The sequence below is a fragment of the Lissotriton helveticus genome, chromosome 2_1 (genome assembly GCF_964261635.1).
Source record: "Lissotriton helveticus chromosome 2_1, aLisHel1.1, whole genome shotgun sequence".
NCBI lineage: Eukaryota > Metazoa > Chordata > Amphibia > Caudata > Salamandridae > Lissotriton > Lissotriton helveticus.
This window is the reverse complement of record NC_136059.1, coordinates 145265888-145281749: the sequence shown is the minus strand read 5'-3', so window position 1 is coordinate 145281749 and position 15862 is coordinate 145265888. Positions and strand designations below refer to the sequence as shown.

Below are 15862 nucleotides of genomic sequence, written 5' to 3'. Positions count from 1 at the left end.
ACCCCTGAATAGAGTAAGCACCAAAGCGAGAATTATCGAGTCCGCTGACCAAGGTCCAGAACCCTGCCGCGTCGGGAATTGAACCCTGGTCCCGGGCCGACTTCTGCTCTCGGGCCTGCCGCCTCTAACCAGTGAGCCACACTACTCCACAGGTACATCACCTTACACAGACATGCACATCTCCTTGGCCTCAGTCAAGCATCAATAGTAAGATTTTCATAGGTGAGTGTAGGTTCATGTTTTCCATCCACAGACTAAAAGCCTGGAGTGGGAGTGAAAAAAACATAACTAGGTAAGAAGGAAGGCAGAAACAGAATCTTCCTCTGCAACATCAGGCTCTGCATCGCTACTTACTTATAAATGCAGAAAAAAACTCAATTAACACAAGGGCTTTTTTCAGAGCCACCTTATATCAAAGCACTCAAACTTCTGATTTATCTCCATTTTCACATTCTTGTAAATAGGTGTGCGCGCCCGAGTGCGCGCACCCCGCAACTTAAAAAAAAAAAATATATATATATTTTTGCCTTTAAGGGCCTTACTGCACACCCTGAGAAAACCTACGCAGCAAAACAATCTCTACCTTCTCCCCTTTCCATATTCCAACGCTTTGAAATGAACAATATATTTACTCGCAGTGACAAAATGGCGGTCAACACTTCCTGATTTCCTTCGAATCGAACGTTAACAGACGTCACGCAGCAAAAAAAAAATTCCGCTCGCGCGCAGCCACTTGAGTGCGGGCACCCGTCCGCGCGTATAGATATATAATTGAATTTAACTTTAATTTTCTCAGCAACTACTGAACGGATTTACACCATTCCAAAAAAAGCGTAATCTGCGAGCCGGACTCTACAGTTTTGCCAAATTTCTTATAAATCCATTCAGCCGTTCGACCTGTAGCCGTGTCTAAACGTCCTATGGAAAATAACATGGAGAAAACACGTTTTGGGACCCCCCTTTTATCTCGGCCCCCGCTTGACGGTTCCCCCCGAAACTTTCAGGGATGTCATGAGTGATGTCACTGGCCATGTCATGAGTGATGTAATATGTGACGTCATCAGCAGTGCATTGCACGCGCAAGTTATAGTGAGTCCAACTAACTATAACGTGGGAATTTCAATGGTTTATGCGCATAAAATTTCCACCTAACTATAACTGGTGTGAAACCTATGGTTTTTTCAGTGAATATATATATATATATATATATATATATATATCAAATAACACTATTATTAATGTTTTTTTAAATGTACTAATATAAACTTCATATATATATAAGCATACATAAAACATGAAATAATTAACATTTTTAAATACATTTACCTAAAATAATTGCAGAAAATATAGAGAATTGTACATAAATAATTAACAAACATAATATAAATGTATACAAATAAACAACTAATATTACATATATTTAAACAATATTTAAAAAAGTAGAAACATCTGTGCATAGAAATAATATTACTACTGCATTATAAAACACTAGGAAAAGCGTTGGACTCTAAGATGGGTAAAATGTACTATTCCCAATGTAGATCGTGCAACAGTAGGAAAAGCATTTAGGCACCAGAGGGGTAAAATGTACTATTCCCACTCCAATCTGTGCAAAAGTAGGAAAGCATTGGACACTGGAGAAGTAAAATGTACTATTCCCACTCCAGTCTGTCCAACAGTAAGGAAAACGTTAGACAATGGAGGAGTACCATGTACTACTCCCACTCTAGTCAGTGCACCAGTAGGAAAGTGCTGGACATTGGAGGAGTAAAACGTACTTTTCCCACTCCAATATGTGCAACAGTAGGGAAAGCGCTGGGCACCAGAGGGGTAAAATGTACTGTTCCCATTCCAGTCTGTGCAACAGTAGGAAAAGCATTGGAGACTGGAGGAGTACAATTTACAACTCCCACTTTAGTCTCAACAACATTAAGGAACACATTGGGCATTGAAGGGGTGACATTTAGTATTCCTTCTCCAATCTGTGCAACAGTAGGGAAAGTGTTGGACTCCGGAGGGGTGACATTTAATATTCTCACTCTAGTCTGGGACACAGTAGGAAAAACGTTGAACACTGGAAGGGCAAAATGTACTACTACCACTCTAGTTTAAACTAAACAACTCACACCTAAAACGTAACTTAAAAATATGATCATTACACAATTTACATAATTAATTATGGATTAAATAATTCCTAATACATTGATAATGAATTATAAATTAATGATACTTAAATACCTCCTCACCCTTTTCCCTATAAACCAACAACTTGCACCTAAAATGTAACTTACAAAATATATTAACTACAACATTTTCCTCATTAATTATCAAATAAATAATGACTATTAATTAATAATAAGTATTAATGAATTATAATTATTTAACTTCCCACCCTGTACCCTGACAAACCCAACGATCCCCACTGTTGGATCCCTGCCCTCCCAAGGTTACCCACACAGTAGTAGAGACAGTCACCAGTCCACTCAAAGGAGCTACTCAATCTTGCCATCAAAACAAGAATATTCCCGGAAAAGTGGAAAAAACCTCCTTCTGGCCACTCTTAAAGAAATCAAACTTAGACAAAACTGATCCGGGCAACAATAGCCCAATCTCTCGTCTGCCTTTACCAGCAAAACTCCTTGAGAAACACATGCATCAAGAACTGGCCATCTTTATTGATAATAATACCATTCTGGACTCAACTCAGTACGGCTTCAGGAGCAAGCATAGTACCAAATTGGCTTTGATTACAGTGACAGAAGAAAGCAGGTGTGCATTTGATAAAGGAGGCTTGGCTGCCCTGCTTTTGTTGGATCTGTCAGCCGCATTCGACACAGTAGATCACAGCCTTCTGATTTATCGCCATCACGAAATAGGGATTGCAGGCACTGCCCTTGCACTCCTCCGGTCCTCCTTGTCCAACCCCGAACAATTTGTGTTAATGGAGGTTCTCAAGTCTCACTGCTTCAGGCTTCCATGTGGGGTGCCACAGGGTTCATCCCAAAGCCCAATCCTATTTAATGTTTATTTCCCACCTTTGGCTGGATTGATTAAATCCCACAGCTTTGAATTGGTATCATACGCAGATGATACTCAGATCATTGTCTCCATCCCGAGTAAACATCACGACACAGCCCACAACTTCAGTGAGTGTATGAGACATGTGAGCAGCTGGATGGTGGAGAACTAATTAAAGTTAAGCTCAAATACAAAAAGAGTTTTTACTTTTTGGCAGAGACACATCCTTCTGGTCCATGGACTGGTGGCCAGTGGAGCTGGTTCCTCTGCCCATTCCAGTCACCAAGGCCAGAAATGTATGGGTTATCTTTAAAACAACTCTGTCCTTCTCACATCATGCGAAGGCGCTTACATCATCTACCTTTTTAACTCTGAAAATTCTGAGGACAACTTTCCATTTATACCACCAGAATTACAGAAAACAGTGGTGGCAGCACTGGTCTTGTCTACACTGGATTACTGTAACAGGCTTCTGGTTGGTGTGAACAAGGAATTAACAGTGAAACTGCAGGTTCTTCAAAACTTGGCACCCCAGTTGCTCTTTAGCTTATCCAAATATTAATCAGCCTAACATGCCCTTAACGCTCTCCATTGGTTACCTATGGAAAAACTAATCAATTTTAAGGTATTGTACATCACCTTTAAAGCGCTACATAATCTCGGCGGCACTTATCAGATTGATCGTTTTCAATGTTACAGCCCATCCCGTACTCTTCGGTCTGCCTCTCTGAAACTAGTGAGGGTACCAAATTTCCCACTCCAGAGATGGGGCGGTAATATCTTTATAGGCTCCACAACTAGATTGTGGAACAAGCTGCCAATGGAGCTTAAAAACTCACCCGATCTGTTCCCCTATATACAATTTAGGGGCCGATTCCGATCCGGGTCGGAAGGGCTCCGAACCATTCTGACCGAGCCATTCCGATTGGCTCGGTCGGAATGGAATACGACTCTGATTTTCGGATGGCCTATGACGGGCTCGGAGAGCCCGTATGCCAGCCGGATATCCTGCAGTACTCCCACGGTCGCCTCTTTATGACCGAGGGCGTATGATGGCAGTTTATCACTGCCTTTTCATGCCGGTCTGTCCGGCACGAAAAGGCAGTCGGAAACTGTCTTTGGGGGCCCCCAGCAGGGCCCCTATGGGTGCAAGGCTGCCGAATGGTGCCCCTCTGTGGATCTCTGCACCAGGTGGCAGGCACCCTGGGGTGCCGGCCACAGGGTGCAGAGATGAACTGCACCCCTGCTTTTCTCAATGCAGGCATGCATTCCGCTCAGAATGCATGCCTGCATTCTGAAGTATACAAGCGCGACCGAACCCTGTGCGGTCGCATCGTATTAGCAGGGCCGTAACCCACGACAGCAGGTCAGTGGGTAACTGCTCCTGAATGATGTGGGACGGACCTGAGTCCGTCCGACTTCGGAATAGGCCCCATAGTTTTAAACCCATTCATAGAGCCTCATTCAAACCTTTGGTATGCTCTTGTGTTCAGTTGCCAAATGCCTAGACGCCTCAGGGTATTTGTTGCGCTATATAAATATATAAATTATACATTAAAAATATATTAATTGCACAATTTACATAATTAATTTTAAATTAAATAATATTATTTTAAAAGTGATTATGATGAATTACCTTTTCACTCTGCACCCTTACAAACCTCACAACGCGCTTCAACACTGTACATTACAATTAACAATTACATTAAATAAACAAAATAACAAAAAATTGCAAACTATATTTAAAAACATCAACAATTATGCAAACAATTTATAAAATATACAAAAAATACAAACTAAGATACGTAAAGATGATTAAAAGTGATATTTTTACAACTATATTTTTATTAATGATATTACCAACACTGATATTTTTTACAACGATATTACTTCCCATAAAAATCTATATTTTTGGAAATGATATTTTTGCATCACGATATTCATGTATCACGATATTAAAAATTCTCTATTTGCATGACTCAACATTTTTTAATCAATATTGTGTCCAAATACTGTGTTTAGCAGGTAATGAAAGCAGTTAATCAATTTTGTTAATGTCACCTCTAGTCACTGGCCAGCCCCACTGACTCATCCTGAGTAATTGATTTTCTGTTGATGATGTTTGGTGTTTTAGTTGAATGTTTTGACAAAAATGTCTGTTTCATTATTTCAGCCATAAGAGAAACAGTAACTAACAACAGTCAATTATCTGACATGGTAAGTGAATCGTTTTGACTCAAACATCCTTTCCCATAATTCCTTATGGCGTCACAAAAATGCTTCTATCACTTGGATATGTGTATGTTTGCAAACTAACTCAAATGTTGATCTAAATAGTACATTGGAATCAATTGATAAATAGTGGGGAGAGAGTGTTCATGCACTGTACTTGATGTCCCATTAACATTTATGAATTTATGTTTAAATAATAAAAGCAGGTTTCTTTGAAAGATGCTCTGTTCACTACTGGTAGCTTGATGGACAAAGAAATGGAAATCAAGATAATCTGTGGGGTTTGAACAGCAACACAAGCACAACATTAATAAGAAGAACTCAATACAGCAACATTACTAATCTTATTTTAAAGTGAACACATATACCTGCACACAGTACATTATAAATACAAAATAACAATATCAGAAGAAGGATTCTGTTATTATTTGTGATGAACTGTGTCACAGAAATCTGCTACATCCTTGAAAAAAACCTTTAAGGACGTTTGATGGTTTGAGGGTACATGTTTCAACTTTACTCTTAAATAGATTATTCAATGTTTTAGATATTGAGAAATCCAATTTCCCTCCATATTGGAGCATCCAAGGAAAAAGGACTGTGTGGTTGAAATATTAATAAAGCGTTTATGTTGTATTCCCTGTGAAGTGTGCAGCAGGTAATCTCCTGGGTTGCTTTCATTGTGATTATTTAATTATTAGGATGACATGCAAATGAAGAAAATGGATGTTTTACATCTAAAGAAATTTACCACCACAGAAATTTAAATGTGTTTTTCAAAAATGACCACAGTATGTATTCATTGATACAACTAAAAGAAATAATATACTGACGGAGGAGATTTAAAGCAGTTCAGTTATGTGAAAAAACTTGACAATTTCCAGACACAGTTTTAAATACTCATAACTAGTATCTATGGGGGTGATTATGATGGGGGACGGATCACCACCGCCCGGCCGGCCAGCAGTGGCGAACCGCCTCCCATCACAACCACATTTACCCCCGCCATATTTCTATGGCGGGGAGTACTGCGACGGACAGAAAGTGCTTCCGCCGCTTTTCTGCTGGTCGGCATTTGTCACGATTGCTAGTCGAGCGGAACTCAGGCGGTGGCGGTGATCCATATTGTGATGCCTGCCGGTTCAGGGGTTTCCATGGCGGATGCCGCCATGACTGCTCTGCTCAGCTTCTAATTAGGCCCTTTATCCTACTAATATTAACTGTTCCACCAATCATGACTTTATTCTTGCAGTATTTCTCATAATAAGAAACAAGTTCTGGGCAGTTCAAGCATAAAAGTAAATATTCTTGGACATTTACCAATTTCTGATGTACTCTGCCGCAGTGGGTCGATTAAAAGGCCAAAGACCACTGTCAGCACTAAAGAAATGGCAATGCAGGCCACCGCTAATAACCCTCTTACCAGGCTAGAAACATATCAGGGCATACAAACAAGTTTCATGCAATTCTGGCTCCAGGGAGATGCACTCAAATGGATCACCACATACCTCCCAGGAAGAACTTAGAGAATCTGTCTCCCACCATTCACCTCAGAACCCAAGTAGATTCTCTCCAGGGCCTCCCAGGGATCGTACCTCATCTCCACCCTCTTCAACATGCTCATGGCCCCCCTTGCCAACACCTTCAGATCCCATTGAATCCACATTATCTCCTACACTGACAACACCCAGTTCATCCTCTCGCTGTCAGAAGATAACTCCACCTTCAAACCCAACTACCACAGTAGTATGATAATTGTTGCTGGTTGGATGAAATGCAGCTGTCTCAAGCTCAACACGGACAAGATGGAATACCTCATTTATGGGAACAAAACAAAACATCCTCCTGGAATGACGCATGGTGGCCTGCTGAACTAGGCCTCGGCAGGCCACGCCTGCAGCCTCACATCATCTTGGAAAGCAAGCTATCCATGAAGAAACAGGTAAACACAGTCTCTTCCGCCTGCTTCCAAACCTTATGTATACTCCACAAGATATTCAAGTGGCTCTCAATCAACACCAGAAGGACCGTCATGCAGGATTTTGTCACCAAAATGTTGGCCTATGGGAATACACTCTACCTAGGAATCACCGTACGCCTCCTAAAGAGACTACAGACAATACAAAACTCAGCAGCAAAATTCATCCTCAACCTTCTCAGACAAACCCACATCACACCCTGCCTCAAGAAACTACACTGACTGTCGATCCAGAAGAGATGCTAATTCAAGATATTGACCCATGCTTTGAAAGACCTGCACAAAGAAGGACCAGCATACATCAACAAATGCATGAACTTCCACCAACTTACCAGACACCTATGATTCGCTTCCCTCTTTCTGGCTGACACCCCCAATATTCAACGAAGCAACATCGGAGGATGCTCCTTCTCACACCTGGTGGCCAAAGCTTGGAACAACCTTCCCCTGCACCTCAGGACCACCTCATTGCTCCACAAATTCAGAAAAGCACCCAAGACCTGGCTGCTTGAGTGAACAAATCACCAGCGCATTGAGACTTTCATGTGTTACTTACAGCACTCTATAAATCCTTGATTGGCTCAGTCAAAACATGTTTTAATAATCAAAATACTGACAGTATTCTCTATACATTCTTTCATAAGTGTGTTAATATACCAGTCGTGTGAATTGGATTGGTGTCAATATATTGAAAATTATTGTCTACCAGTGGTATATGTAGTAGTGATATTAATGCATTCTTTCCAATTTTTTTGTATTTTCATAGCTGGCACGTGGTGTTTTTGTGACAACCCTAATTTTTCTTTTCTGTGTTGTTAAACCCCCTTTGGTGGGAGTGGTATAGTAGTGGGAAAAGAGAAAAATACACTGACATGAAGTCAAGTATAAGGACCAAATGTATGTATATAGTTACTGGTGCGGAGAGCGGCCAGAACAAAATGTGGCTGTAACATCAATTCTTCGTGTAGTGACAACACAAGGTTTCAAACATGCTTACACAATGCATTGCATTTATCTCTGATCACATGTTGTGTTTCTGTGTTGTAGTTTCCGGATACTATCCCTGCGTATGCAGCAGTGATGAAGAGTGGTGGATCCCAGAAATTTGGAGTTGAAAATATTGCTGTGGATGAAGATGTGATAGAGAGCGAATATGAAGAAATCCAGGTTTTGCCAAGGGTAGGAAGCAGTATTCTCTGTACCACACAGCAACAAGTCTCTGTAGTCTTTGTATTCCCAAGTAAATGACCTGTGTACTAAGGCACTCTGCTAACAATTATTCCTCTTTACCAGAAGAAGAAACCCTACAAGGTAGTCGATTGGGGTGTGGTGTTAAAAGGCCCGAGATGAAGCCGATGGCATTACTGCGCCTGGCAGTTGCTTTCGTTTTGATAGCACTGCTGTCATAAATCAGGTCCCAGAAATATTGGGTATGTTTGACAGCAAATATCACAATGCTCTATTCCCTTCTGTTTATTTACATGATTAAAGGATCGTTTTAGAAGATGGATACAGCTATTTAGATCCGAGTGGTATTTTCAACACAAATTCAAATGAAACTTTCTCTGATATACCAAGAGAGGCTCAGTGCAAATTTCCTAATCCACACGCACTAATCCTACCATAATTCGATTACCAGTTAACGAGTAAAAGGTCCCTTTGAGTTCCTAGGACTAAACCATGAACTAAGCCGAGGAAAGAGAGACTATGTTGAGACCTCCCCTATTTAGGCGCCTTGTAGAAGACATAAACAGTTCTATCCACCAGTTGTACAGGAAAATAAAGGATGATAAAGCTATTATGTACAGAATCACCTTGCATAGTGCTCCATACTCTGGACAAGAATGGTGTTGGAAAATTGCCCTCTCTGAAGGGTCACCCCTAACTTGCTGCCTTCCTCCACCTCCACCCACTCAAGTAGTCCTTATATATGTCTCAGGCCTGCCATTGAAGAGCCTGATTATGCTGCCATGTCTGCCTTGGCAGTGACAACCCATTGCCTCGTCTTAAACTCCACTTTTATTACAGATATAAGTCGCCCCATAAAGTAGCCACAGAGCAGGGTGTGATGTAATTACCCCTCACATAGGTAAACAGTCACAATTCTTTATTATACTTATGAGCTGCATTTCCTGATTGAGTATATCTGTTATGTTTCATATCACTGGAATGCTGATCATAAATCCTTTTTACTGGTAATGTTGAATTTATCATTACCCTCGTAAAAATTCCATGTTTAGAAACATTATTTTTTTTAAACCTTAGCCCTGTGTGCCTGCCTCTAATACTCAACTGGATGGGTGACAGCTAGACTTTGTACATTCCCTCTAGACAGCCAAACACATAGGGAGCTTTGGTGTGACTGAGTGGCATCCCAAACTTGATGGGTCATCCTGGGCAGGATGTGAGGGAGGTGGTGACACACCTGAATAGGCAGTGAGTTGGAGCTAGAGCTGGGAGGGAGGAACTCTGTGCACTTCAAAGCCCTTCTTTGAAGTCACCCCCACTTCAAAAGCGCAACTGGGTATAAGTACTGGATATCTGACCCCAACAATATAGTACACTACTGGGCCTGTGAAGAACTCTGCCACGAGGAAGGTATGTTGTGCTGCTACATTGACTGCTGATCTTCTGGACTGTTTCTCTTGAAGAACTGTTTTTCTGCTGTGTTGTGCTGCCCATCTACCTGCTACCCTCTGCCATGCTTAGAAAGAACTGGACCCATCTCACTTAAACCCAGAGTAACTCCAAGGCATGCTGCCTGGCCTCTTGTTCTAAGTCTCAGGGACATCAAAGACTTTTCACCAACCTGCAACAACAACTGAACTTTGCTTGCTGCAAGTTTTGTCCTGCCAAGTGGTGCCAATCCAGGCTTGGGCCCTTGGAGGTATGTATAAATTGCTGCAACGCAAGTGAGCGTTCCACGGCTCATGACGAGCTGAGCTTGGCATAAGCACCGGAGCACCGTGCCTCATGACGAGCTCAGCTTGTCATGAGCATGGAAAAGGTTAACCCAGTGGTTTGACTATGACACATAGCTTTCAAGAGCATTCAATACAAGCTATTCTGAAAAGGCACCACTCAGGGGAAAAGGGGAATGGGATGAAATAAGAAAATAAAACTGCTGAAGCAAATCAAGAAGCTTCATCCGCAGGGTCCTGCATAGAGTGGCAACTCGCTCTGGGTATTGTCCCCCTTGATATGCGATAACTGGAGAAGGAAAGAAAAGAGATAACATTCATAAAGAACAAATAGTTGCACCAAGCTATAATTAGGCTAGGGTTCTGAGTCAGCTACTCACTTCACACATAAGCAGGAGACATCTGAATAGAAAGTTAATCACTCAATTACAATGAGTCTCGTACTAAACCGCTGACAGCTGCCAACAGGAATCTCTGCAGGGAGCCCCAGCCTCCCATTGTGGTATTAGGAGTGAAGCCACCTGGCGGCTTCCAGCCCGATAATAACCGCTCCCTACTGAGAAGCAATACAAAGGGTTTGCTTCTCAGTAGTGTTCAACCCACGAACGCTGAACCTGGAAGGTGATCTGGATAAGATGAAAATACAAGCCGGCTGCTCGTTCTGGAAGGCATATTCCAGGTAAATTGTCAAGCAACTTTCTCTTCCTGGCACGAGGAAGGTATGTTGTGCTGCTACATGGACTGCTGATCTTCTGGACTGTTTCTCTTGAAGAACTGTTTTTCTGCTGTGTTGTGCTGCCCATCTACCTGCTACCCTCTGCCTTGCTTAGAAAGAACTGGACCCATCTCACTTAAACCCAGAGTAACTCCAAGGCATGCTGCCTGGCCTCTTGTTCTAAGTCTCAGGGACATCAAAGACTTTTCACCAACCTGCAACAACAACTGAACTTTGCTTGCTGCAAGTTTTGTCCTGCCAAGTGGTGCCAATCCAGGCTTGGGCCCTTGGAGGTATGTATAAATTGCTGCAACGCAAGTTTCTCTTCCTGGCATGGGCTTGTAAAGCCGATCCACAGGTGTATCCTATTTCACTCATGACTCGTGTTCCCAGAGTTTCTGGGAGTTGTAGTTTTTTGCATATATTCACATTCTTCCTCCAGTCACACCATTATATAGAAAAGAGGGGGGTGACAAGGAGGAAGTCTGGCTCTTGGGCATATGACCATGACAGGAGTAGATTTCTTATTATCATAGTCATATTTGTGTTTCAGGTTCCAGATCCAGTGCCTGTCTATGCTGTTGTGCGGAAGCCAGGAGCCTCTCAGAAGCACGGAGTCCAGAACAACTTCAAGAATGAAGACTGCTATGAGGACAGGCAAGAGATGCCAAAGGTACTGCCATCTTATTTACTTGACCTTTACCTTACTGTGCATTACATGTTCCAAAATGCATTTGTAACACAAATTGTAGAAAGAAAATTCCTCATAAACATTACAACATATATTTATAGGTTCACCTATGACATCGACAGGAGATTACCATTTTAGGAGGGCATATTGGGCCATATGTATCAAGCCTTTTTCCTGTTTATAAACAGGCAGATTATCAGAATCGGCCCGTTTGTGAATTGGAAAAAGCCTTTTGGAATTCTTTATTTTCGGAATGCAATTAAGGAATTGCAAATTGCGATTCCTTAAATTAAATTCTGGAAGCACCAGAAATTTGCTATTTGGCCTTAAGGAATTGCGAATCACCACCAACTAATTTGCGATTTTCTTTCAAAAAACACTTTTTAGATTTTTTAAAAGTGCCAAATGTCGCACATACATGCCTTTAAGGCATGTATGTGTGCAAAAAATGCACACATGCATATTTCAGGGGTGCAACAGGGTGTCCTTTTGGAAAGTTTGCTACCTTGAAATTGCAGTCTCAATTTGCGATTCTCTAATTGGTAATCGCAAATTTGAGAATGTCTTCCCATTCATTCCTATGGGACTCCTAGCCTCCTAAGGTATTCCTTATTTGCGAATCTCAATTTGCGATTCTCAAATAAGGAATATGAAGGATTCGAAAATGTTTTTGAAAATCCTACATACATTGCATTTTGCGGTTCTCTAATTGCAATTCGCTAAAAATCACAATTTTAAGAGAAACGCAAAACTCTTTTTTGATGCATATGGCCCATTGTCTTCTGTCTTAGTTGCCTCTGATATTTCATTATTTTACCAAAAACCCAATGAATCTGCAAAAATTTGTGTATCACCCTTTCAATCAATCATAACACTTGTATAGCGCGCTACTCACCCGGAAGGGTCTCAAGGCGCTTGAGGGAAGGGGGCCGCTACTGCTCGAACAGCCAGGTCTTGAGTTGTCTCCTGAAGGCGAGGTGGTCCTGGGTCATCCGAAGGTGGATGGGGAGGGAGTTCCATGTCTTGGCCGCCAGGTAGGAGAAGGATCTGCCTCCGGAGGTGGATCTTCGGATGCGTGGTACGGCGGCGAGGGCGAGGCTGGCGGATCGTAGCTGGCGGGTGGGCGTGTGGAAGGTCAGGCGGTCATTGAGGTACTTGGGGCCCAGGTCGTGGAGAGACTTGTGTGCTGCCAGTAAATATGTAAAATGCAAAAATATAAAGGTGCTTTATCTAAAAGATTTGATTGGATGCCTCCACCTCCCTTCTGGTCAATTTCATTTATCTGCAATCATCTGCATCTGTGTAATATTGTGTGATCTGGATGTTTTTGGTGTTATAGGGAGAAGCCCATTATTGTGTGAGTACTCACTTGTTATTAAAGGGAAAGTTGTGTTATTGTGTAAGCAGTTTGGGTTAAAGTGAGAAGTGTTTTATTGCATGAGCATGCTGTTATTGGTGTTAAAGGGCTCTGAAGTTTACTCTTGCATGAGTATGCTGCTGTTGGTGTTAAAGGGAGGTGAAGTGTGCCCTTTTGGGGGCACGCTTTGGTGTTAAAGGTAAAATGTATCATTGTGTGAGTATTGTATCGGCATAGAGGGAAGCAGTGCATTATTGCAATATGATGCTGTCAAAGTTAAATGGAGATGAAGTGTATTATTACCTGATCATGTTGTTGTTGATTTTAAATGAAGGTGAAGTGTATTATTGCCTGAGTACGATGTTGATGTTAAAAGGAGTTGAAGTGTTTTTATTGCCTGAGCATGTTCTGGTTCGTGTTAAAGGGACGTGAAGTGTATTTAATCTTTTTAAGTGTGCTGCAGGTTTCCAGCACACTTAGTAAGAGTAAAAAACAAGGAGAAATAAAGAAATGAATACTGCTTGCTCCTCTGGTGGAAAAGCAAACAGTTCTGAAGAATTCCAAGGTCTACCAGCATTGGTAAATTTGGGAAAGCATCACAATAGATGGGTGGTTGCATTGGTCACAACAACACCTTGCCCGTGTAATGCCTCCATGATGCAGTGTAATGGAAGGCAGTAACTTGCACTGCCTTGCATCACACCAGATTCACCAAGCTGCGCAGGGCCACGCAAGTATATATCATTCTAGGATTTTGCGCCACACTAGATCACCTTGCGAGACTCAAGAGTGACACAAAACAATGATAGTTCTGTCCTCAAATGTTTAGGACAGGAACATTCCAACTTTCTACAAGTGGCATTTTCAGAATTGCGACTTAAAATCTTACTACTATTAAACAGGGTTTTAAATTACAATTCTTTAGACACCAAACTCGACCTCCCACCCATTCCGCATTGAAAGTTAGCACTTATTAAACATAATAAGGTAACTCATTGTTATTCAACGGAAGAGGCAGACCTTGCAGCAGGGAAAAGCTAAGTTAATGGTGGTTCACTACCAGGACAGGTACTTAAAATTACATGGCCTCATTTTTAAATACACTGCAACCTGCTGTATCCATTGGTTATGTCCTACCCTAGGGGTGACTTATATGTATTAATAAAAAGGAAGGTTTAGGCCTGGAAAAAGGATTATTCAGATTACAATGATAATATAATACTGTATTATACAGTCTGCAATGGCTGAAGTGGGTGGCACAATATGTAGCATTGAAACTACTGGTCCTGTGTACATGTAGTGCGACTTGACTATGGGCTTTCAAGTAAATTAAATGTGCCAATTGGGTAAAAGCCAATTTTACTATGTATAATGAGGCAAGCATATGTACTTTAGCACTGGTTAGCAATGGCAAAGTTCACAGAATCCCAAAAGCCAACACAAATGGGTTTTGAAAAGAAGGTCAGTGTAGGGGCAATGGTTTGGGATCAACCTGCAGAAAGTGCAAAGTCTAACAGTAACATTCTCCAGAATTTACTAGGGCAGCTGGAAGATTATATCAGTGCATTCAATGCACATAAAAGGCTTAAATAGAAAAGTAGGCAAGAAAATAGGAAATGTGGGCACTGGAAGTGAAGAAGAAAAAAATACATGGCAAAACTAAGAGGAAAAATGCTACAAGAAGGACTGCCATGGTCTCCTAAAGATTGAAGTATAAGTCACAGGGATAAGGCACACTGTTTACAACAATACGTACAACAGAATTCTAAGAAACCACTGAAAAAAGAAACACCCCAAATTGCTAAGTGTATAGAAACCTAGCACTAAGCAAAAACAATGATACATTTTTATCACTCTTTGCAAACGTTATTCCACTACTGTTGCTCCAAACCTGCCATGTACCCAGCCGCCTTTGCCCCCCAGCCTTGTGATGACTAACACTTACCCATGGTGAATGGGGAAAGAGTGAAGCATGACAGCCTGCTCCTGGAAGGGAAACAATGGACTCTTGTGAGTCAGGAAGAGAACAAAGGGCCATCGCCATCCACCTGAGACCAGCCACCCACATGAGGTGTACTAATCAATGGTTGCACTAATTCTGTCTAGGGGAGTGCTTTTGCTGGTGCACCGGTATGAGCTGCAGATCTTGACATGACTTTGCACTCCAGGCTAATAGAGGAGAGGAGAGAACTCACACTTTAGGGAAAGGAGCTGAGGGCCAGGAACCTGTCCCAGTTCCCTCTTGTTCGAATATCCCTGCACCAGCATGGGCCACAGAAGACATCAGTTCATAGAGGTACCACCTGTTCCTGCATGGAGGCTGCCTCCACTACTGCACCAGTGCCTCAGCACAGGAAATGAAACTGCTCCCTCCACACTGACTGTAGAAATAAAAACCTTTTTAGGGGTTCACTGATACACCTGGTCCTTAAACCAACAAAGAAGAGATTGACACGGAAGCTGCAATATCAAAAGAAGTATTTATTAACCTCAGATGAGGGAGACTGCGTCATACAGTACCCTCAGGCCGTTGTATGTGACTGTCTAAGGAGTACAGAGAACAGGGGCCTTTCATGGCCCGTTTATTGCTGAGTTAGCATGAAAACTCAAAAAGAGGCAGTACAAGTGTGCACACAAATACATATGTGGATACATAAGAATTGCTTAGTCAAGAGAGTGGGAGGAGAGACTAAACTGCTTACATCAGTAGGAATAGCCTAACAGTTACATACTCGAATAGAGGTATTGGCAGCTACAGGTCTTTCTGAGCATGTGCAAGGCTCTGGAAGATGGTGAGCACATGGCTAACTAAAATGGCTGCCAAGAACAAAATGGCTTTAGCTCATGCTAACAGAGATTCCTGCAAACTTTAACATGACCACATTCACCTGCTGTCCTGCTCGTATTGCAGAATGGGCTAAAGAAAAAGGAAAGGCGTGAGGGGCTCTTG

At 41.9% G+C, this 15862-nt stretch overlaps 1 protein-coding gene across 1 annotated transcript in view; it reads left to right on the top strand.

Annotated features, from left to right (window-relative positions):
* The window catches only part of LOC144819256 (uncharacterized), a 191544-nt gene that overhangs the window by 174648 nt on the left and 1034 nt on the right, over window positions 1-15862 (top strand). Inside the window, exons 5-7 of the mRNA XM_078677225.1 lie at window positions 5192-5235; window positions 8276-8407; window positions 11418-11537. Coding sequence (XP_078533351.1) covers window positions 5192-5235; window positions 8276-8407; window positions 11418-11537 — 296 coding nt within the window. The remainder of the gene's footprint in view (window positions 1-5191; window positions 5236-8275; window positions 8408-11417; window positions 11538-15862) is intronic.